Source organism: Lampetra planeri, chromosome 23 (genome assembly GCF_965212315.1).
Source record: "Lampetra planeri chromosome 23, kcLamPlan1.2.h2, whole genome shotgun sequence".
NCBI classification, from domain to species: domain Eukaryota; kingdom Metazoa; phylum Chordata; class Hyperoartia; order Petromyzontiformes; family Petromyzontidae; genus Lampetra; species Lampetra planeri.
In genome coordinates, this window is record NC_136129.1 from 5,612,066 (window position 1) to 5,637,488 (window position 25,423).

The 25,423-nt window shown below is 48.0% G+C and overlaps 1 protein-coding gene across 2 annotated transcripts in view; it reads right to left on the minus strand.

Annotated features, from left to right (window-relative positions):
* LOC144726306 (collagen alpha-1(XII) chain-like) overlaps positions 1-25,423 on the minus strand; it is a 132,459-nt gene that overhangs the window by 65,002 nt on the left and 42,034 nt on the right. For both annotated transcript variants that reach the window (XR_013587264.1, XM_078604899.1), the window contains exons 13-22: positions 22,385-22,672; positions 21,749-21,824; positions 19,584-19,783; positions 18,710-18,920; positions 14,938-15,044; positions 13,312-13,464; positions 11,229-11,348; positions 7,400-7,564; positions 6,154-6,315; positions 3,366-3,526 (exon numbers count right to left, since the gene is read on the minus strand). Coding sequence is in view for 1 of the 2 variants with exons in the window: in XM_078604899.1 (XP_078461025.1) it covers positions 3,366-3,526; positions 6,154-6,315; positions 7,400-7,564; positions 11,229-11,348; positions 13,312-13,464; positions 14,938-15,044; positions 18,710-18,920; positions 19,584-19,783; positions 21,749-21,824; positions 22,385-22,672 (1,643 nt within the window). In the remaining variant the exon portion in view is untranslated. The remainder of the gene's footprint in view (positions 1-3,365; positions 3,527-6,153; positions 6,316-7,399; positions 7,565-11,228; positions 11,349-13,311; positions 13,465-14,937; positions 15,045-18,709; positions 18,921-19,583; positions 19,784-21,748; positions 21,825-22,384; positions 22,673-25,423) is intronic.

The following is a 25,423-nucleotide window of genomic DNA, read 5'->3' on the forward strand; positions in this document are numbered from 1 at the left end:
ACTCTTTTCTGCACACTCCTCGACTTTGGGATTCCCTTCAATCGTTTTATAGCCTTGCTCAATTCAAGAAACATATGAACTCATTTATCTATTGTAACTTGAAAAGTGCTGTTTAATTGCTGACTGCCTGGCATCATGAGGCTATGTACCTCGACTCAGCAACCATGATACAAAAATATATATCACGAAATAAAGGTGTTCTAGGGTTGCGTTTGCGTCTGTCTCCACTGCCGCCCTTTTCTAGCCCATTGCTCTTTGTCCAAGGCAAGCCAACGAGACAATTCCAAAACAGGGCTTTTTATGGTCAGACGCGGCAGCACGGCGTGTTCTCCACTATCGAGCAACATTCCACACCCCTCTGTCTCGCACAATTGCGGCAGAAAAAAATCATATTTATTATTATTGATGGGAGTGGGAAAAAAAAACGCATGCACCGATCTTTTCAAATGTGCGTTGGACGATGAACTGTGCCAAACAGGAGCTGATCGGTCCCAGAGCATGCGTGTCTGTGTTTACTTGTGTTGTCTGTATGTGCGTGTTTGTGTGCATGCACGGGTATGTGCGGCAGAAGGCCAGGGCAAGGACGTGGACATGGAGGTGGTGCTTATCACGTCGTAATTACTAACAATTTTTATTTTACCAAGTAAGGCCCACTGAGCTATGTCGATATTTTTCAGAAGCTACCTAGTCGCAAATTATAGCCCAAGGAAGTGGGTTATGTGGAAATTTATATCAGTAGCAAAATACTCAAAACGTATGTTTCTAAATGTGGAGGGAAAAAAACGGACTCGGAGAAAAAGCCACACGACCACAGGGAAAGAGAAGATGCAAACTTAAATTATACAGCAGGCATCAGGGTCGGGATCGAATTCACGACCTCCTGTATACCAGGCGAGGTAGTTAACATCTCGCCAGCGCGACACCCCAGTAATGGTGAGTTACATCCCAGTACATCATGTTCCGTGCCTGGCTGTGCAGACTCCAGGCAACCAGTACGATAAGTCACCGACTTACGAACGGGTTCCGTTCCTGAAACCCGTTCATATAAGTCGAACGGTTCATAAGTTGGAGCACAATAATGTACTGTATTTAAATTAACGTACGGTCAGTGTTATAAAATAAGTTGCGGTTCAAGAAAAAAGGGAAAGCACTGTTAAACTCATGAATAATAAGAAATATTGTACATTTGCACATTTGCCGAACTGAATAGTTCCGCAGTTCAGTTCGCAAGTCGATTGGTTAAAATAGACATCTTATGGAAACTCGTTTGGAAGTGCGTTCATAAGTTGGCGACTGCCTGTATTTGAACCTGAACCGAGCCAAACCTGTTCTGGACTAAGCCTACCATGTAGGCCGAGAGCCTATCGGGAGGGGGGGGGATTAACGACAGAACCTGGAGGAGACGGAATTGACTCGGAGATTTTGTCCCTGACCTCACCTCCATTTGTTTCTCGCTGACAGCGATTTCCTCCAACAGTCCATCCAGTCTAAAGGGGGCACCCTTCATGTGAATGAGCATCTTCGTTTTTATATACATGTGTGTGTTCATAAGCATGTATGTTGGTGTTTGTGCATATTTGTGCTTAGATTAGCTGTTAGTTCAGTCACCATCCCCTCTCCCGCTGAACCAGCTTCCCTCATTTACTTCACTAAATGCCTTTACAAAATTCAACTGCATGAGGCTGCACAGATATAATTTACAAACACACACCTTATATTTAATCCTCGGTAATTATGGTTTTTTTTCGTGTGTGTGTATGTTTTAATTTACAGAGTGAGTTAGAAACGTATTCTTTGGGTCTTTCGGTAAAGTCACATAGATAGGTTTTCTTAGAACCTATCTACGTGACTTCACCGAAAGACCGAAAGAATATTAATTCCTGCAGTCACGAAAGCTTTAAGTCAAGATTTGAGTTATAAAGTTTTTTTTTTAACCCGCACGACAACGGTACACATGGAGCTGCTTTTTCGAACCGCGCCAGACATTATTCACGACCACGGGACAGCGCATGGAATGTCCTCTCCCCAAGGATGGCACGCTCTCACGATGCCATTCCTCGGCAGCCCTGGCCTTGAATATGATGAAGCAGGGGGTGTTTGCACGCACATGTCTGCGTGTGTGCGCACATGGGTGCGCAGCGTGCGTTCGGAAGCGGCTAGAGAAGCCGGGTTGCCTTGCTTGTCGGGAACCGCACGACGAACTTATACCCATTCAAAATGCGCCAGCACGGGGCTGGTGCGGTACAGGTGGTTTCCCACTGACCCGCCAGAACGAAGCCATGCTACGGAGCCAAGCTGGGCTGGGGATGGGACTAGGCACGTGTGCAATATGTGTGTGATGTCATGACACCTGAATAACATGAATAAAAAATGGCATCCAGCAGATCATTGGGGCGCTGCAACGTGTGTGCGTGTGCGTGAGCGTCACGCGATGTCAGTAATACGGCTCGGATTGTGCAGTGGAAAAATAATAATTTACACCTCCTGAGCTGTGCCTCGAGCTGGCTCGGCACTGGCACCAGCGTGGCTTGTTTTGCCAATGGAAAAGGGGCATTTGATGACGCACGCGACGATTATCAGGGTTGCATCATAGCGCTCACGATCACCACTCATAATCGCTGTTCACAATCACCACTCATGATCACCACTCACAATCGCCGAGCACGATCAGCGCTCACGATCTCCACACACGATCGCCACTCACAATCGTAACTCACGATCGCCACTCACAATCGCCGCTCACGATCGCCACGCACAATTGCCGTGCACGCATCATCGATTACATGCGAGCCACTTGCGATCGAGCGAATGCGTGCTCGGCCAACAAGCGCAAGGGCAATTGCCAAAATCGGTGGGCGTGCAAATCTCTGCACGGTCCACGACAAGGCAGGCGCCTACATTCATGCTCGCGTTGCGGAGTATGATGATGGAAAATTCCTGCAGAACCAAAAGCTTCTCTCTCGCGTGCTAACAATGCATCCAGCGTTGGGAAGTCATTAATTATTGTGCATGGCGAACGCTGAGTGTGCACGTGTCCAAAAGTAATATTATTCCTTTTGTATTGTTACAGGTGGGATTTGTTGCAGAGTGTGAAAAAATACACCAATGCCTGGTTATCCTGCTGCACAGGTTTTCGCAGCCGTGCTGGCTGTTTAGTTCTACGGTGCGTTTTCGGGTCGACTCAGCCTCAAATGAGTACCTGGTGTGGTGTGTAGTAAACATTGCCGCTGGGGAGACAAAGGCTGCCGGGCGTGGTGCCGGCTACACCCACCACCTCGTTCGCGCTAACAGCGCTTGCCCCAACCGTCTGTTAAGGTTACACGGGGTGGGGGGGGGGGATCTTCATCTTTGCTGTGTGCGAGTACCTGTTCCGGGTCGCCTCCCTTCTTGGGCACGTACTCCAGACGGTAGCGCAGGGGGGTGGCGCCGCCGTCCGGGTGTTTCCACGCCACGCGGAATGAGCCGTGCGTCGGGTCCGACGTGACGAGGGCCCGAGGAGAGAGGCGCGGCGCAGAGGTGGGCTCCTCTATTGACAGCAACATAGACATCTTTTCAATTTTGTTTCATTCGTAAGAAAGGCGAAGGCGCCCTGCTTGCAACTGCGTGTTTATGCCTTGCTGGTCGGAAAAGTTTCCGCGAGTGCTCCAGGGAGAGCCCCTCTCGGGCAGTTGTTTCTCAAACTTTTTGTAGCCCTTTGGACCACTCAGCCCCCCCCCCCCCGCTCCACTCCTGGTGACAAAATGCATTCACTTCTCTCTCTAAATACAAGAAATATAAAATTATTAATTTGACCAGGTGGGGACGAGGAGGGGGGCATTTAGATCTTAGGGTTAGGGTAGTTTAATCAGGGCAGTTTACCAAACTTTATTTTAAAAATAAAAATCACAAGTAAAATATTAATTGTTGTCCGAAACAAAAGGAATAATAAACATTGTCATTACTCGAATTGTAGATGTTGTGGGTTTATGTGACAAACCTTACTAATTGGCAGAGGTGGGACAAAGTCATTGTTATGCAAGTCCAAGTCGAGTCGCAAGTCATCAAATTCATGACTCGAGTCTGACTCGAGTCCAAGTCACATGACTCGAGTCCACATCTCATAGGTGGGACAAAGTCATTGTTATGCAAGTCCAAGTCGAGTCGCAAGTCATCAAATTCATGACTCGAGTCTGACTCGAGTCCAAGTCACATGACTCGAGTCCACACCTCTGCTAATTGGCTGTGTCGGGTGGCGGCGGGGTTAACGACACATTTATATTTACAAGATCTAATCCAAAAACCTCTATTATGGAAACATTGTCATTATTGTCTGGATCAAGCTGCATTAGCACCACAGCCCTGCGGACCACCTGGAGGAGGGTCGCGGACCACTGATGCTGGTCCGAGGACCGCACTTTGAGAACCACTGCTCGGGGGGGAGGGGAGTGTGGGGTATTTTGGCTTCCTCTTCCTCTCGCAAGAGGTGGGGAATACCCACAGTCTTCCTGGCCACACACGACTTGCCGATCGACCGTGGTGCACACATTTCCACTGTCGGGTGGGCAGAGGTAAAAGGGATGGCGGCGGGGGGAATTTAAGAAACTTGCCCCATTATTTTAAATGCCATGCCGGGAGGTTGAATGGAATTGGCGACCTCTTGAAGTTCAATGTGCGAACCTTTGCACCACGGGCAGCATTCCTACTGCTGCTGAGATCAATATTATATTTTCTTAAATTTGTATTGTAAAAGAAAATATTGTGTTCAGTTGAGCAGTGCCGCAGAGTAGTGAACACAATATGTCATGAGTTTTATTCCTGGCCAAGGCTGGCATCAGTGGCGAGTGATATTTAAATCTGTATTGGGCCATCCCTCCCCCCTTGCTTCACCGACACGCACTTTACAAGTGTGGTGAAGTATGGTCAAACGACCCCCAGGACCGACACTGCATGTAAGATACCTTCAGCCAGCAGTGGATTGATAAAGGGATGCAAACTACGATTGTTTTTGTTAACTGTGTTTTTAAATGTACACTGTATACGTAGTTTATTTAGTATTGTGTTTGAGTCTGTACTTTGTTTTTAGTCATCATGTGGCACTGTTTTGAAAATTCTTGGATGATGTTCTTTAAATTCTGTATTTCCTCGTTAATTGCGTTGTTCCTGTTTTTTTTCATTTTCATGTTTTGAATTTTGTTTCCACTCTGGAATCCGTTTGTAGGAAGATGTGTTTATTTGGAGCCAGTTCTCCCTTGAAAAAAAAAAATGGAGCTCTGGTTTCAATGATCTCTGAATAATAATAATAAAACCCCTTTTTGTAATCCACTTCTGGATGGTCTCTTAACACCCATGTCAGTCATGGCGCGGGGTTGTTTGATTATACTTCAGCACAATGTTCAGCGATGGATAGTGGAGCGGAGATATCATGTCCGGGACACATCCAGATATCACACGCTGCCGACGGGGCGATAGCAAGTAATTAAATAGAGGTCATAGCTCAGTGTGCAAAACGCTCCGGCCACTGGGTCCAAGTACGTGCTCTCACCAGGCTCTAAAGTGTATCCCTCTGAAGTGCAGAGCAAACAAGATGTCACCGACTGTCATTAGCAAAACCGAAAACACCCCCTCACTGATCCACTCAGTGGCAGAGTCAATGTGCTCTAGCCTGGCCCGGGGAGCTCGTGCACAAGACTGCTCGATGCACTGTTGGTTGAATAATACGATGTGCATCATAACAAAAACACTGAAACTGACGCCGATCGCCTGGCTCCATATCCTGACGAAAAATTCCGCCACCACACATTTTCGTGCCAATGACAACGACCCTACCCATCAAACGTGACCTCAACAAAGTTCCTTGCTGCTGACTAAAACCCCTTCTGGGATCACGCCGTTACCATCGTAGAATCTCGCTCAGACCCAGAAGAACGCTGGCGAACAGAGTGGAGCAACGTGGACGTTCAGAATAAATACCTCATTTGAGACCCAAACATCACACTCGCTGGCTTTGACATTCCTCGAAGACACTGGTTGTGTAGTCATCAACCGTATCAGAGTCGCCGGGTTTGTAGTGCAGAACAACCACCACAATCAGTCCCACCGGCACCACCATCACAACAAACACTGCCGTGGCAGCCATTGCCACCTCACCCCCCCCCCCCCCGCCGCCACGGTTACCATTGATGAGGATGAACTGTGCTTCAACGCGGTTGCAGAGCGTGCGGGTGAGGCCCTCGATGATGGAGTCCAGCACGTTGAAGTCGGCGACGATGTACATGTGGTCGGCGTGCGGGGGTGACGCGATCAGCTGCAGCTCGCTCTCGTCTGCGTTCTTGATGCCTGCGCCGCCGTCACCGCCACACATGCCCGACAATAATGGGCAACGCCGCCTCCGTCAACATCGCCGTGCAGGTTGAGATGTTAACTACCTCGCCTGGTATACATGTGGTTGTGAGTTCGACCCCGACGCCTGACGCCCCTGTATATTTTTAGTTTGTATGTCTCTCTCTCTTTTGCATCCACTGGGATTTTTGCACACAGTGTTGGTGTACGGTGCTTTTTCTGCAATATTTTGCTGTCTTTTCTTGGATTTTCTGTTTGCACATAGTCACTTTAAGATGTTTTCTTGTTCATGTTTTTGTTTTCTGTTTGTTGCGGTTGCACCCGATTCAAGAGCTGAATGGCTCACAGGGCTATACCTAATAAATGAACTTGAAAATGAACTTGAACTTGAACTCTCTGTGGTCGTGTGGATTAGTCTCCGGGTCCTCCGGGTTTTCCCTCCACATTTAGAATCAACATGCATTCAGAGCATTTGGCTGCTATAGATTTTCACATGATGAGCCACTTCGTTGAGCTATCATTTGTGGCCAGGTCGCTTCTTAAGAAGAGCTGTATAGCTCAGTGTGCCTTACCTGGTAAGATAAAAAATTGTTGTCCTTTTGTATGCATTATTATGAATGTATTAATCTGCCAAGTTAATTTGATTTGTTTATGTCATTCATTTGCTACCGGGTTACTGGACACAGCCGAATCACGATGAAACAAATTAAAGTAATTTTACATTGTGAAACTGCAGTGGTGCCCGAGCGCAGATATGAAGAACTAACCACACTCATTAATAACGCTGCCCTTAAAGGCAAAGCCACAAATATGTGCATAACAGGATGATGTTTCAGTGAATAATAGTTGGAGATTGCACTATACACCTGGACTGCAACTATTCTCCACTCAATCGCTCAGGTTTCTCCATCTTTCTGAAAATGAAGGAGGGGCATTGCCCTAGACGTTGCCCATTTATACACACATACACATATATGTCAAATTGAGTGCAGAGTTTTTGACAATCGTGTTGAGTTGCCGTGTACCGCTGCTGTGTCTGCATGTCCCTGTGTGGCTGCGTGCCAGTGATGGGGGCACCCACCGATGGCGAAGAGTTCGATGCCGCGGTCGCGCATCTGGCGAGCGGGTTCCTGCACCTCGTCCTGCGATTTCCCGTCCGTCACCAGGATCCCGATCTTGGGCAGCAAGGAACGTGCCCCCCGCTCCATGCCGAAGCTCTGCTCCAGCACGTGCAGCAGCGCCAGCCCTGCACAGAGGGAGTTGGGGGCGGGAGTGGGGAAACCAAAGTACCGGTATCCATGTTTGATGACCTGAGAAGTGCCGGCATGGTGTACTGTCGCACACTGACCCATTGAGTCCACTAGCTTTAAATCAAGAGACCTTTTTCTGTCTTACTGATGTGTTGAGAATCACACATGCAAAAAAACTTTTGACTTGAACGTAGGGTTGGTGGACAACTCAGTGATTGGGCCATCGTTTGTGCGTGTGTGTTGTGATGTACCAGTGGTGAAAGGCGGTTAGCATGGGCCCTGGTGCAAGCAATGAAATGGGAGTAGCCCCCTGGGCCAATTTCCCCTCCACTCCTCCTCATATCTTAGCACCTGCCTGGGCCCCTTCGGCCCATGGGGCCCTGGTCCAGTTTCACCGCATGCACACTAAGCTAGCAATACTGCTGCGATACACCCACATCATGTTAAGGCAACAGTGTGGTGGCCATTAGGTGGGGGGGGGGGGCAGAACAGAAATAAGGTTTCTAACCCATCTGTGGGAAGTTTGAGTGTTGTTTTACTTTTCTTAGGGCCGCTCTGGTTCGCCCCTCCCGCAGGCAAGAATACAGTACATAACAAACTAGGCAAACATTCTGAGTGAAACTCTTGAAAAGGTGTCCTGGGACTGGGGGTTTCCTGACTGAAAAAGAAACAAGTGTAATATTGTTCTTAGCCATCAAATAATTCCTCATGTTTTGTGGAACCCTCCATTTATATATACACACACACATATACTGGAATAAACGGATGTACAATCCACTGCTGAATGAAGGTCTCCCAGTGGCGTGTGGGTGATGGGTGTTGTTTGACCAAACTTCGCCACGCTGTACAGTAGGGGTTTGGTTAAGTGGAAGCCATGAATCAATTTAGATGTTACTCGCCACTGACATTAGCCTTAAAAAAAAATCAACTGGGCACCGCGGTGGCGAGGTGTTAACTACCTCGCCTTGTATACAGGAGGTCGTGGGTTCGATCCCGACCCTGAAGCCTGTATATTTGGGGTTTGCAAGATCTCCTCATGGCTACGTGAATTTTTCTCCGGGTCCTCCGGTTTTTCCCTCCACATTTAGAAACATACATATAAAGTATGTGGCTGCTGTAAATTTCCACATGATAAGCTATTTCATTGGACTATCATTTGTGGCCAGATCACTTCTGAAAAAGAGCTATATTGTTCAGTGGGCATTATCTAGTAAAACAAAATAAAAATAGTTTAGTTAAAATAGTTTAAACTCAGGTCATTGAGAACATAGCAGAGTGCAATAACCTCTGCGGCCACAGCTCCATGCCTATATAAACAAATATATACACATGGTTAACATCTTTAAAGACGTCTAATCAGCATGGAAGAGTAGACCAAAATATCCTTCAGAGGTGCTCTTAAATGATCCCCCGAGTCTAGTGGAGGCCCAATCGCCAATCGCGGCCAAAGATATCTTTGTAGTAGGGCCGCACCATGACCTATTACACACGGTAAACATTTGAAACATCCATATAAAAAAAATATATTAGTACTGACAGTTTAATTTTTCCAGCAAGTCCAACTTGACATTATTAGCTGTTGTTTGGCACTACATTTATAGCGATGGTTAAATCCCCTTGTAGTTTTAGCGAGCTAGTTTTAAAAACAGATACATGAATGCATAAACATGACGGATGGCAGTGGGCACTTCCTGTGGGAGATTATAATGCAAAAGCACAATTGCGTCAATAGGATAAAGACGTTTCTGAAAGGGTCAGCTCCACACCGATACTACTGGGGTTAAAATAAGGCCCAATTGGCCGTCTCATGAGAGAAATTGTGATTATCACGGCATTAGCCATTAAATAGCGGTAACGTTTGTCCGTGTTGGCAACGGGGTTTGGAAATTATATAAAGTAAAATAAAATTATATAAAGTTGAATAAAAAATGGGGGGTGGTAGTAAAAATGAATAAAAAAAGAGTAGACCACAAAAGAAGACAGGGTGAGAGTGACTGTGGTTTTGATATTTGAGCCAGTTTGGCCTTCGGACAAGGCACACACACACGCACAACTATGAGCACATTCCTGAATAATCACCTCAACGTATTTGGCATCAGTTGTCCATCACAAATTATATTTAGTTCAAAAACTTTTAAAATAAAATAATACATAATTATTATAAGAATTCATAGACATTGTTTGAACTAACAGCCCCCATCAGGTCAACAAATGAGTCACCTCACACAGCAGTGATGGATAAATTCTTTACGGACAAAATATGTTTTTTACCAACTCCTGTCAGGTTGAAGAATTATGTTCCATGTGGTATTTGCGAAATTTATTTAAAGCATGATCTCTTTTTTTTATTGTGCCACCGGCTCAAACCCACATCAAGGCATTGATTTGGAGTTTTTTTTCCTCCTCCTCTCATGCTCTGTTCCTACCATGGTTTCATTTCTCTCGCTGTCAGTTCGCCGCACAAACGGAAGTTATTTGGTGGAGACGCTAACGCCGGAAACACATCACAGTGTGCAGATGTCCATGGGCAGTTATTAAATGCAGATCAGGACTAAATTTATATATATAAAGATAAGATTTTCTTTATTTCAACAGGAAGGGCCTAAAAAGCTATTAGGCTCGACTTCATGGGTGTCCCGTGACGGTACAGATTTTCTAAAGCGAGGAGGTAAATTGCGAGCGGGATGGAATGCAATAGGAAAAACATGATTTTTTCACCATACCATTGGACCTGCAGAAAAAAGTTTTCAATCTGTGCACATAAATCACTGTGGCATGGATCAGAATCAAGGGTGGCGTTCACTAATAAAATGGAACACACGGTGAAAAGTGTCCAAAATGGAGATTCACCCTTGGAGTTACATCGAGAGACAGAAAGAGGAGCACATGGATCAGGGAACAAACAGACATCGGGGACATTGCCGTATTGATTGCAAGGGAAAGTAAGTTGAGCTTGGGCAAGGACAACACTATGGCCAGAAAGGGATGATGGCTGATGGAAGAGACTGGTGACGGAACGGACGCCGAAGCAGAGAACACACGTGAGCGGACGAGGAGCGCTGCGGAGACGGAGCGACGAGGTCGGCTCGTGTGCGCAGGAGCGAGGTGGATCGTGGCATCACGACACCATGTAGGATAGCGACGGCGTGCGGGGGCCTTCATTCAGCAATGCGTAGATCATGGCCGATGATGGCGATGATGATGATGAGGGATGATGAGTGAAGCTCCCATTATAGATATTGGGTGCATTGTAAATGCCCAGTCTCACAGAGCCAAATGGAAGCAACCTCAGGAGCTCAACGTTAATACTCAAGGCACGTGCAATGGCAACAGTGTGCGGACACGTCCATCCAGCAGTGGACAGTGTTATGTTTCGTTGTTTGGGTGTAATTGTCCACGGTCCCTAACGTTATGTCAAGCTTCGCTAGGAGCTATAGAGGACCGCGGTCCCTGGGGTTCGGGGCCACTTCCTGGAGTCATTCAGTAAAGCGCCCGTTCATGTTGAAGCTTCACTGCCTATGGTCTGATTAAGGAGTGAGACCGGGGTTGCTCTGGAGGGTCAAGACACAACAGACAGAACGTTATGAATGATGATAATGATGGCGACTTAGGGTTTAAGGCCTGTGCTCGTGCTGGTGAGAGTGCATTGACGAGGGGTACCTGTGAGGGTGTTGCCCCCTTTGTATGGCAGGTTCCTGGCGGCCTCCAAAACCTCTTCCTTGGTGCTGTACGTGTTGAGGTCCCACTCGGTACGGGGGTCCCCACTGTACTGCACGAGACCTGACAGCATCAGTAAAAACGACATTAGACATCAATAACAAAAGCAGCAGAAGTCACATTAACAGCGGCGACAACAGAAACATCAACAGGACCCGCATCAGCGGCAGTGGCAACATCAACAGAAACATCAACAACAGCCGCTCGCAACTTAGCGGCAGTGATGTCCCCACGAGGCTTGTGCCGAGCTAAGTGCACTTTGCAACTTCCAGTGCACATAAACAACAAATACAAATATCCCCCGTATAGCCTTTAACAGACTGTTGGGGCAAGTGCTGTTAGTAGCACCTATGAAGGCCAGCACGGTATACGAGGGGGTGGCTGGCCAACATCATGCCCGACCACCTGTGTCTCCCAAGTGCCGATGTTTACACAGCGCACCAGGTACTCATTTGAGGTTGAATTAACCTAGGGGAGGCCCAGGACCGGTCCATATAATTGTCACCTGTGTTGGTGGCCGTGAGCGGGAATCAAACTTGGGTCACCGGATTCATAGTGCAAGCGCGCTAACCACTACACTACCACTCTCCAGTAACAACGAGCACACACACACACACGTTGATTCTCATATGCCAATTCCCTATTTTTTTTTCTAAAGCCGTTCCCTTGCAGTCGGATTTCAGTGGGACATTGGATGCTTTTGCTCGGTCTAACAAATGTAACCGCTTTTGAATCGTGCCCTATTTCGCAATTGAATTCTTTCTACTTGGGATTTTTTTTATCACGGTGTGCCAAGGAGAACGCCCCATTGGCTCCGATATGCCAGGCGACCAGCAACAAAGAGCACTGCAATTATTACAATTGTAAAGGGCAGGAGTAATTGACTTTTCTTCAATTGAGAAAATTTTTCTGAGGGCAGGGGTGATTCCAAAGGGGAACAGCGCGACGGAAGAAAGCGGAACAAGAAGTATGTTGTAACCTGCGGGCTTGGGTTGGTTTGAACACGGTGTGGAATCAACAATATTATGGCAGATTAATCACCAGGTGAAGTTCAAGGGAAGAGTAGCCATGGTTGTAGGGTCTGGCCGCTGGTGAGCGAGTGACTGGTTGTGAATCAATTATTGCTGGCCCATAAATCAACACACAACTCCGGCCAAAATTCAGCTTTTGTGCAGAAGTACAAAGGTTGGAAAAAAAAGGGCTTTGGCATTGATAAAAAAAAACCCAGCTTCTTCGATGCCTCCCGAGCCAGATTCGCGACACAGCCATTCCAAAATATAACGAACAGTTGTTTTTTTGTTTACGCGCTACTTATTGACGTTTGCGACGACCTAATCGCCAAGAATGCACGGATCTCATCAGATAATGAGAGCTAAGCAGAGTTGAACCTGGACGAGCACTTGCTTGGATGAGTGATCACCACACGCAATAGGCGTTGTAGGCCGTGGGGCTACATGGTGGGCAGCAGAGGCCAGTGCAGCCAAAATCCATTGTTGCTTTGTACTTCTACGAGGGGTGGAGGGAGGAGGGGTTTATGCAGTTTACCTCTTTATAACGACCAGGTCAGTATTGTTCGGGGGGGGGAGGGTGATTGCTTTTCCTTTTCACACGTGGTGCCAGGCCCCACTACGGTCCCTAGTGAGAAGCCGCCACTGATTCCAGCCCCCAGCAGATCACGAGTTCATGGTGTGGGTGTGTGTGTGGGATGAGGGGTAGGGCCAGAAGCAGATAGCGCAGCGCTTCCTCTAGAGTAGCTGTCACAGTGCAACCTCTATCGTGGACATCATAGGGCTACCACTATAATGGACATAACAGCACTTCTCCAAGAGCACATCTTAGAGTTACCTCTATAGGGGCCATCGCATTGCTGCCTTTATAGTGGATATCACATAGCTACTTCCATTGCGGATACCATGGCCCTTCCTTTATAACAGATATCGCAGCGCTACCTCTACAGCAGATATCGCAGACCTTTGTCCATGGCTGATATCAAAGGGGTGCAAGGGCATGGGCGCGGTGGCCTCACCGATGCGCGTCTTGTCGGAGGCCACGTTGAAGGCCTGCACCAGGGCCTCAAGGAACTGCCGCACGAGGCGGAAGTTGAGGCGGCCGATGCTCCATGAGCCGTCCACCAGGATGACGATGTCGGCCACTGACGGGGAAGAACACTCGAACGACGCTGCGGAGGAGAACGAGGGGCGGAGGGAGGGGGCAGCCCAGCGGGGGTGGCTCAGTGGAGACGGATTAGAACATGAGAATTCTTCCAAAAATTTTTTTTACGAATATAATTGTGATTAAAAATTGTAGGATTCAACAAATATAAACACATTTCGTTTTCAGTGTCACGCTTGAGACGTGTCAATCGATTAGGATCTATACTCTTTGGTTCTTTCGGTAAAGTCACGTAGATGAAAAAATAAAATGAAAAATAAAATAAAATAACTAAATTAAATCACAACGTTTCGGAGGCAACAGAAGCTTCTGTCATCAGGTGGAACAGCCAGAGCAAAATTACTGTAGTGAGCAGAGAGAGCTATTTGTGACTAGCGATTACATAGAGTGATACTGTGCTGGCAGCACAGCACGCAAGTACAAATGGTGAATACTCGACACTTTCCCCAATAACACTGTGGACGCTAAAGAGGAGAAAACATGGAATAGGTGATGTTTCGGGCTATGACCCCTCTTTAAAGCAGAGAATGGCCCGCAGAACCGAATAACACACAGCTACCTCTGATATCCCTTCGAGTGACCTCTGACCTGCACAGCAGGGGGGCAACACTTTCCTACCCACGCTACCACTGAAGGTAATGTTCGTTGCATGATAGCTAAACCAAAATTTGTATTTCTCGGAGCTGAAATACCCGAGTTCAGCGCATATATTTGTAGTGAGTCCAACTGAGTCGCAGACGTTGTTCCTTGTAGCGGCAACACATTTATTGTAACACCGTAACACAAAGGGGTAATGGCCCCTTTACCCGATACAGTCTAGAATGGTGACCACCCAGCTAACTACGCTTTCCAGAGGGGTTACTGCGACGAAGGGTCGGACCCTCACTCGGGTCTCCGACCACGTGGTTGCCTCGTAAGACGAAGAGCTTCCAGCTTGAGACGTAGAGCTTCCTGCTTATAGGTGTTGAGCTTCCAGCTTGTAGAATGCAGCGACCCCGGTCCCTCTCTCCCTACGGTCGGGGCCGCTCCGCCCTCGGATCCGCCCGCCTTCTCGAGCATTCTCGTTCCCTCTCGATCCTTGTCAAGAGCTCTCCCCAACACGTGATCACCCACCATACAGTGACATCTCTGTAAATATGTAGTGACATCTCCGATGTCACTACATATTTACAAAAAAATTGTACAGTCATTGCTGACTGAGCTGAGAAAAACGACTCACTACACTTGAGTATCCAGTTTGAATCACATTTTCTCTGCCTGGATTTGAACGCAGGTTGTCAGTGGTGCCAGTGTTCAGCAGCACACTGACCTCTGAGCCACCCCGAGAAGCTGCAGAGCATTTGTTTTTTTTAAAGCTAAAAATACACAGGCCCCAAAGTGCACCTAGCATGGCACAAGCGTCGTGGTGACATCTACGCTACTTAGTGTCGATGGGTGGTTGTTGTTGTTATTGTAGTGTGCACGCGTGGGTGTGCGCTACCAGGTGAGGTGGCCCCTGGTTTTCCCGTGCGGAGCGTGCCCTCTGTTGCTGGGCTCATGCCAGTCTTGTACACGGCTTGCACTCCAAAGCGATACAACGTGTCTGGCCTGCATGCACATAAAAGCACGCATACCCACACAAACGCACACACACGCGCACCGTACACATGTCAGAACAACCGTGTCCTCAAAATAGCGTGATAATTCACGAGTGGGGTGTTTGGAGAAAAATATCTAGGGAGTTTGAAGATCTTGTTTTATTTTATTAATGTAGGGAGGAAAATGAATATTGTGGCAGGCCTGTGGGAAATTGAGATGCCATTATGGTAGAAGTTCAGGCTAATACTCTTCATAGGGAGAGTGAAGGCAGTCACAGGCAGAAGAGAAGTGGAAAGTCTTGAGCCTGGACTTGAACAGGAGGTCTTAGCAGTGTGGATGGCCAGAGGAAGGGAATTTTGGATACGTGTAAACACAAAGACAATGATTCCCTGTGTAGCCTACACAGGCAATTGGGGAAAGTTTTGCTGGGAAGCACCCATGTCACAAGAGGGGGTGGTGTAGTCAGCACTATGCCCGGCCATCTTTGACTCCACAGTGCTGATGTTTTGCACACCAATCTAGGTGCTCATTTAAGACTGAGTTGACCTAGCAGATGCCCAGAACCGGTTAAGATATTGCCCACTGATGTTAACCATGAGCAAAAATGTTGTGCGCACTCCAAGTGCACACACACACAAACATATACAAGCAAATTTAGACACAGACTCACAGACACAACACACTCACAGGCGAGTCGATGTGAGCCAAAAGATGTGACTCACAGTCCTGCACATAAACCATAATGTGGCTTTCTTCAGCGCAAAACCATTTGGCACAAAGCAATCCATGCCAACAAGAAACTGTGCGAAACGTTAACAAATTGCAAATATATTTCAGATTTAAAGTTACATTTATCATTGTGGGATTGCTAAAAAAATGCTAGAACCACATTTCACATGGAGATCTTCTTACCTATAAACGTCATTTTTTGTCTGTCTGTCTGTCCGTCTGTCCGTCTGTGGACGCACACTTGTGAAGTATTTGGCTCGCAAACCATGGAGTATACATTTTAAAAAAGTAGCCAGGTACCACGCCGTAAACCCGTGATGAGCCAGCGCTATTCCGTGTTCCCATCAGTCAACGTTAAAGTAGTTAAATAAGTAATGTAGTGGCATTTATTATTTATTTATTTAATCGCGCCACTCTGCGAGCACTAAAGCTGCCCAGGGGTTGCCCCTAGCAACGCAACGTCATCAGTGGAGGGGGGGGTTTCTCATTCGCGTTAAAAATGCAACAACAAAAAAACACAACGCTGAGGTTAATTCATCAAAGTGTCATGTCCTCTTCGCCCCCCCTCCACCCCAATGTGTACACTTACTACTATAGGGTCGGTAGATACTAATATTATAGCGCTTAGATAGTATTATTGTAGCGCGGACGGGGGGATGGTGGGGGGGGGGTAGCGGCCCAGCACCCAGCCTGCCAAGGTGCCACCTTGGCCGGCTGGGCAATCTAGGCGAGGCCGGGGGCTCTGCACAGGACTTGGCCTGACCACGGCACTCTGTCAGGTTAGTAGTTTGCAGAGGTGTGGACTCGAGTCATGTGACTTGGACTCGAGTCAGACTCGAGTCATGAATTTGATGACTTGCGACTCGACTTGGACTTGCATAACAATGACTTTGTCCCACCTATGAGATGTGGACTCGAGTCATGTGACTTGGACTCGAGTCAGACTCGAGTCATGAATTTGATGACTTGCGACTCGACTTGGACTTGCATAACAATGACTTTGTCCCACCTGTGGTAGTTTGTGCTATAGAGTCGATATATACTGCTATAGAGTCAGCATATGCTACTGCAGTCATAGCAGGTACCACCACAGTCGGTATGCACTGCTGTAGTGAAAGCAGGTACCACCACAGTCAGTATGCACTGCTGTAGTGATAGCAGGTACCACCACAGTGGGTATGCACTGCTGTAGTTAAAGCAGGTACCACCACACTCGGTATGCACTGCTGTAGTGATAGTAGATACTGCTATCGGGTTGGTAGATACTACTATAAAGTTAGTAGATACTAGAGCAGTCAGTATATACCACTACACTCAGTAAATACTGCTACAGTCAGTAGATACTACTATACAGTCAGTAGATACTATTACGGTCAGTAGCTACTGCTATAGAGTCAGTAGATACTCCAATAGCATCAGTAGAAACAGTAGTTACTACTATAGTAAGTGGATACTACTATAGAGTTAGTAGATACTACTATAGAGTTAGTTGTTACTACTATAGAGTCGGTAGATACTAATGTAGGGCCAGAAGATACTACTACGGTCAGTAGTTACTACAGTCAGTAAATACTACTATACAGTCAGTAGCTACTACTGGCTCAGTAGATACGACTGTATAGTCAGTAGATACAACTACAGAGTCACTAGATACTACTTTGTTGTATGTAGGGTGTGTAGGTATATATACCTACGCGGGGGTAAATATATTTTTTGAGGGGTGGGGGGGTCGACAATTTTTGTAAACCTTTTAGATCAACTATTAACCCCCCACTTTCTATTACTCTTTGGACATCTGCAAGCCTCGTATAATTTTGTTGGTGGAGACTGGACAAACGGCCCACTGGGCTTTCACAATAGCTTAGTATCTGTGTATGTATATGTCAGGTTTTTAAGAGAAGTTTTGAAATATATTTTTTGCCTGGGCAATGTGGGGTACTTCCCGCTAGTAGCATATATTTGTTTCCTCCATATCTTAAAAGTAAGGATAAAAGTAACTTATAAGGCATCGAAATAGTGGACCATCGCGATGCTGCATGGGGGCAAAGACAAGGAGTAAGCACAACGCAACGTCTGAAATTAAATAAGGTGCACAATGTTGCATATCCGACTACCTGCAGACTATCATATAGGCAGATATATGGAGAGGTCGGCTGCATGTCCATCTATAGCAAGCGACGGTTACACAATCTTGACTTAAAGCTTTCGTGACTGCAGGAATTCATATTCTTTGGGTTTTTCGGTAAAGTCATGTAAATAGGTTCAAAGAAAATAACAAAAACTACGACGTTTCGATCGCAACACAAGCGGTTGTCATCACAATCAAGCAAAAATATGGAGGGCGTGGAGGTGAGAAGGGGGGCCGCGGCCACGCTGTACAGTGGGGGTTTGGTCAAGTGGGGGCCATGAATCAATTCAGATGTTACTCGCCACCGACATTAGCCATGAAAAAGAATCAACTGGGGACCGCGGTGGCGAGGTGTTAACTGCCTTGCCTGGTATACAGGAGGTCGTGGGTTCGATCTGGACCCTGAACGTCTGGTGTATATTTGGAGTTTGCATGTTTCTCTCTCCCCGTGGTGGTGTATATTTTTCTCCGGGTCCTCCGGTTGTTGCCTCTACATTGAGAATGAACAAGCGTTTCGAGTATTTGGCTGCTATAAATTTCCATGGGAAACCAATTCGTTGAGCTATCATTTGTGACCAGGTCTCTTCTGAAAAAGAGCTATACAGCTCAGTGGGCCTTACCCGGTAAAACAAATATATAATTTTAAGTTTTAAACACTGCACTGAGCATAGGTGATTAAATTGGTCATGGTGGGTATGTGATGGTCAGATATGCGACACTGTACTGTAAATAGGATTTTTTGGGGGAAAAAATAATAAAACTCAAGGTGGGCCAATCGAGAAAGCAGCGCGGATTGTGAATGGCGAAGGCCCCTTACTTGAGGTTCGGCAGCACATAGGTGGTGTCGGAGGCCGGCATAGAAGCCTTTTTGGGGGGGCCCGTGGACCCGTCGGCATGGTACAAGAGCTGGTATCCAGTGGGGGGCCCGTTGGAGGGCTGCGGGGCTGTGGGGGGCTTCCAGGTGAGTCGGGCGCTGGTGAGTGTCACCTCGCTTGGCGTGAGGTCCCGGGGAGGTCGCAGGGCATTCACTGCCGACAGTGCACAGTCAGTGGCATTGACAGCAGTTATCAATATCGTCTGTAAAATTTTATATATTTTTTGACGAAACACACAATGAAGCATGCAATAAAACGGGCACATACCGGCGGACCCCTTGACATCGTACGTCGCGTGTACAGACTTGTATTACATCAGATGGCCTCTTGACATCCTAAGAGTCTACATGTGATCGCCAAACCTCTTCTCCTGGTCTCTCATCTCTCTCATGTTTGTCTGTCAAATCTCTCTCATCTGTATCTCGCTCTACAGCTCTCTCATCTCTCTCTCTCTCGTTTATCTCTCTTTCATCTCGCTAATCTTTATATTTTGTCTACAGTTCTCTCTCTCCTCTCTCTCATCTCTATCGCCTGGTCATCTCTATTTCATGTTTTCACGTCACTCATCCATATCTCTCTACGTGTCCACGAGTCACATCTCTTGCTGGGCCACAGCTCGGTGGGCCACTCCAAGGGCCTTCAAGGGGCTACACCCGGCCCTGTGAGTTGCCAGATAAAGAACCCCTGGTGGTACAGATCTTCCCGCGTACATTACACGATCCCGCAGCACGTGCCCCACCGCATACAAAATACCCCCCACATCCCCCCCCCCCCCCACCTTGGCCCCCCAGTGGCTCGGCTGCCAGATTCACTCACCCGCAGTGGTGGAGCCTTTGCCCTGAGCAGGCTTCCCCTCGCCCGATGCGTACACGGGGAACACGGAGAGCTGGTACTCGGTGCTGGGGCGTAGCTTCTTGAGCACGATGGACTGGGCGGCTGCGGGGACGCGCACGGACACGGACTTGCCCGGCCCGCTCTCCGGCCGGTACAGCAGGCGGTAGTTCTCCACCGCTCCCCTGTGACAACCCGCAAAGGCAAAGGTCACCACGGGATGCCTACACAAGACTGTTGGAGCAAGTGCTGTTATAGCGAACAGCACTCGTGAAAGCCGACTTGGCACAAGAGAGGGTGGGTGGCCAGCACCACGTCCGGCCGCCTTTGTAACTCCAGAACTGATGTTGACACACCGCGCAAGGTACGATTTAGCGGAGGTCCAGGACCGGTTGAGTGTTTTTGGTCATGAGCAGGAATCGAACTCGGGTCACTGGGTTTGTAGAACAGTACGCTAACCACTGCACTAATGCTCCCCACACACGCACCTCTGAAAAGCACGGCTGGCCATGTAAGTTTCACATGCATACAAACAAACGTACAGACACACAAAGACAGATTCCCCCATACGACTGTGTAGACTGATGGGTGACCATGAAACACAGCAAGTGTTTATAGGCTACGAAGCTACGATCCCACGTCTATGCTCCCCGCCTTCACCAACTCACACTGACCAGCGTGGTGAAATATGCTCAAACGACCCCCATGGCCCGCACTATGAGGGGAGGCCCTCATACACAGCAGCGTATCGACACACGCTATTTCATGGAACAAAGAGATAAAATGGTACGGAAGCCAACATAAAAATTACGCAAAGGAATGCAGAAGCCATGTATCACACAATACCGCATTTGGAAGAAAACAAGGATTACGTAGAAAATAAGAATCTCGCCAAAAACAAGAGAACTTGGGAACATAACTCATCGCTCTGGGAGACCACAACTGGTGATCAAACACTTCTGCGTAGGTTTGCACGGTTGTGCCGTACAACTCTGCGATGTGTTTTCGGGTGGTACCGGGTGTCCTGCGCCACGGTATTCGGTCTCCAAAGAGAAGCTCCCAGCAGAACAGAGTGAAACGTCAGACATAATTCCGAACAACACCCAGTCACAAACCGAAAACACTTGGCAGAGATGATCTTAGAACAGCAGCCAATTAATTGATGGAATACTTTTTTAAAGGGACACGCTAGTATGGGAGATGGAGCGATTAGATCGGTGCAAAAGAGTGGAAGTGAGGTGGACTGTAGCTGCCACGAAACAGAGGTAATGGCATTAGTAATGATCGGCCTTCATCCAACAGTCGATAGAGAGCGGATGATATTGATTGAAGTAATAACACTCATGTTGTTGTTGACTTTGTTGTTGGAGATAATAGTGCAATAGCTGATGATTACTTTGCTGATGATCATTGTAATAAATTAACTGTAAAAGGATGATAGAGTTGTAAAATATTGTGCCAGTAATCGCGTATTATAACTCTTTTTTTCAGAATAAAATTAGACATACATCAGATTCTGGAACTTAAATAATTATTTTAAAACATAAAATACCAGCCTTCGTTGATGATAAAAAATTATGCAGTCAGCAATCAGATACTTATCGCTCGGCACCAGTCATTCTCTCTCCCAACACTGCTGGCGGTGGAGTTGGCACTACTGCTCCCTGACAATGACGGTTAAGGCGCAAGCCCTGCAAGTTACTTGCTCACACCGCCGCTGGCGGAAGCGTCCTCGCTCGACGGAGTTCTAGAGAGCCCCTCGCAGAGTGAATTTTGGCCTACTCTTTCATGCTGGCCAGACGTCTTGAAAATATTTCCCCTCCCCCACTTTACCCTACCACACAATTGGCCCACTGATCGAACGACCGTGATAAACCCCATTGGAACTGCTGGGTACACAGAGGCGCGGCTGGATTTTAGAAACTCGCACCACTGTTTCAACTGGCGCCGCTGTCGCTGCTGGGAGATCGAATCGAACTGGCAACCTCTGGATTGCAAGTCCGGTGTGCAAACTGCAATTCCCTGACAAAGACAAATATCATTCATGATGCTACCCATACTGACGATGCCCAGAAAAATGTGTGGGTGGGTGGGTGAGTTGGTGGGTGGGTGGGTAAGTGACTGGGTAAGTGGGTGGGTGAGTACCGCACCTTGCTGCCTGCCATGATACACGGAAGCTGTTGGGAGTGCTCTCGGATACGGTCAGCGTGCCAGGGTCTCCTCCATCTAAGTGCGAGCACACGTGGACCACACGCACGCACAGGGCACAGAACACGGCAACCGATCCACATTACGGCTCTCCCCGGTGTGTGTTTTCTGGGTTTGTGCCGCTCATTGTTCGGATTGGCATCCGACGTTTAGCTCCCACGTACTGAGAGCTTCTTCAGAAACTAAATTGCTTCCATTGTGCCAACCATCACACCACGGCAGCATCCCTATAGAAGGTGGACTGAGATAAAATTTATTAGAGAGGCAAACGCTGTCTAACCGAATGCAACAGATGACACGTGACAACCGGATGAGGAGGAAGAAGGCATGATTGCCCACCTGTGGTGATACAGCCCTCTCTGTGGGTGGAAGAGGGAGGAGGAGCAACATGATCCGGAGGAGGTACGGGAATGATGATGATGATGATAATGAGGAGGTGCAATCTACCACTTTTGGTGGTGCTGCCTTCCCTGTGAGCGGAGGAGGTGCCCGGACGAGTATAAGCATGATGGTTATGGGGTAGGAGGTAGGGGAATGATGATGATGATGAGGTAGGAGCAGGGGGTGCGGTCTCCCACCTGTGGTGGTGCTGCCCTCCCTGTGGGCAGGCTCCCCTTCCCCAGCCGCGTAGACCGCTCGCACTTCCACACGGTAGCGCGTGCCGGGGTCCATTCCGCCCAGCACGGTCTGGAAGTCGTTGGGCCCCAGCATCACCTTGCCCGGTTTGTCCGAGGTGCCGGGGCCCGGGGTCACTGGCACGTAGGTCACGCGGTAGCGTTGCACGGGGCCAGGCGCAGGGCCCCACGTCACCGTCATGCCGCTCGACGTGAAGTCCGTCAAAACGATGTCTCCTGGACGGCCGCGTTCTGTGGTTTAAAGACAAAAGGTCGAGGTGGTCGGGTGGTGGTTCAGAGGTCAGAGTGATGAGCTTGGCACCGCTGAGAACCTGGGTTGGAATCCAGGTAGTGGCCTGTGATGAAAACTGAGTGAAACTAAACTAAGCTATATTAATTTTACCAGATAAGGACCACTGAGCTATTAGCTTCTTTTTCAGAAGCGACCGAGCCACAAACTCAACGAAGTGACTTATCAAGTGGAAATGTACAGCATCCAAATACCCTAAAAGCATGTTGATTCTAAATGTGGAGGGGAAAACCGGAGGACCCAGAGAAAAATCCACATGACCACGGGGAGAGAGACATACAAACTCCAAATATCCAGGAGTCAGGGTCGGGATCGAACCCACGACCTCCTGAATACCAGGCGAGGTAGTTAATATCTCTTGAAAGGATCTCAGAAGTAGTTATGTGAGATACAGTTCCCACAGACACAATGTCTTGTCGCACACTTCTGCAAGATATCTGCACTGATTCTCGTGACATTAAGCCAGAATAAAATTAATTGTGACCACAAATAAATATATATTTTTTAATTAGCGACAGAATGTGTACGTACCTGCATGCCAAAGTGCTTGCTAACAGATCTTTCCCCCCCTAATCCGTGCATGGCTGCGTCGTTGCGTGCACGCGCGAGTGTGCGAGCGCACGCACGCGTGTGGATTTCGTGGTGTGGGCGCGTGCATCTGTGCACGCACGCGCAGGCACCCACCACAGCGCCTGGGAATATGTGCTCCCCTTCAATGTGGAGCCCTGAGTGACACACGTTGACATCACTGGGGCTCCCTATTTGGAATCCATGCAACTTTATCCTTGCCAAAGAGGCCTACATTTTGCAGCATCCACTTCTGGCGCAGAGCGCAGGGACACAAGCCAGCACTGATTAAAACCAGAAGCATCCCCCACCCCACACATCCCTCCCTGTGTGTTATTTATTTTATTACCGTTATTGTTATTTTTTTATTTTTTTGAACATGCAGTTATATATTTAATTTTGATACCAATTTTTTGGTTATATTCCACTTGAGTGACTGGGCTACTGGAAAGTGGAAAGTGTGTGTGGTCATGGAAGGAATTTTAAGAATTTTCACGCCCCCCCCCTCCTCTCTGCATTTCCCCCCCTCTTATTTTCCCTCTCCTTTGTTACCGTCTCTCGCACTCCCACTGTTTATTTCTGCGTCTATCTGTCATCCCTATCGCACACACTGATGCTCACCCCCCACATATCCCTCCACCCCTTGCACAACTCCACCAGCCACACCATCCCATCCCACCGTAGATGACAACTGGCACCTTTCAAACACACAAATCACCACTCGCACTTGGCAACTCATCTGTCACACCTCCTACCTCCATTCCTTCCCGTGCTAGAGTTCAGGGCACTGCCACCAATTGGGCCACCAGCAGCAGCAGCAGCAGCCCCCACACCCATTCCTCACTCTCTATCCCACATCCCGATGCTCCCGCTGAGCGCTCCGCTCACGTTCCCACCCGCTTAGGTGCTGCGCTGCTGTGCCGGAGACGAAGGCATTCATAAGGAGCGCTTTGTGTGTGCGCGCGCGTGAGCGCTTATTCTTGTCTGCGCACGTGCGTGTGTTTGTTTATGTGTACGAGTGTGTGTGTGATTGTGTGTGTGTGTGTTTTCTTGTGTGTGGGGAGCAATAGGGTAGCGCTTAGCGCTACGCTGCGCTATGAACCTGGCGACCCAATTCCCGCCCGCGGCGAACACCGGTGAATATTATTTGAACCGGTCCTGGGCCTCCCCTAGGTCAACTCAGCCTCAAATGAGTACCTGTTGTGGTATATAAACATGGCCACTGGGAAGACAAAGGCAGCCAGGCGTGGTCTTGGCCACCCACCTCCTCGTGTGCCGTGCCAGCCTCAGTAGGTGCTCGCGAACAGCACTTGCCCTATAACAGTCTGTTAAGGCTATAAGAGGGATCTTTGTTTGTGTGCGTATTCATGTGTGCCTGAGCGTGTTTTTTTGTGTATATCTGTGTGCGTATTCTCGAGTGTGCGTGCGTGTGTATTTTCTTGTGTGCGTATTTTGAGTGTGTGCATGCGTGTGGTTTATTGTGTGTATGTGTGAAGTGCATGTGTGCATTTGTGCTGGCCCCAAAGTTGGCTTGTGTGCCGTGCTGACCTCACTCAGGCTAAACGAGGGATCTGTGTTTGTATGTCCCTGTGTGTGCGTGCAATTATGACATACTCATCAGTATCATTATCCTCAGATCCCGTTCATCTCCTCAAATGTTTATCAATTTGAGGCCTGTAGTTGAAAGGAAAGTTATTAATTCCATCTTAAGAATACAATTTTAAATCAAAGTTGTTTTTCCGCTCAATTGAATAGGGGGCAGCAATCCATCTCTTGTTTTACAGCCTCGAGTCAGTAGAAGAAATGTACAGATTCCTATGGCAAGAGCGAATGTCACCATAGACGAGTGGGGTGAAAATCTGACTGACTGACATTTGAACTTGCGATCTTCTGATTGCAAGCCAAGCGTTCTACGCTGTGAGCCACGAGATGGGTTATCCAAGCACCAAGAAACGGACAATTGGTCATAATGCATTCCTACTTGGTGACAGGTCTCGGTACTCTGGGTTCACTGCACAAACATCTCTCACAAACACCCCCCCGCATAGCCTCAACAGATTGTTGGGGCAAGCGCTGCTTGCGAGCAACCTATGAAGGCAGTAACGGCACACGTAGGGAAGAGTGTC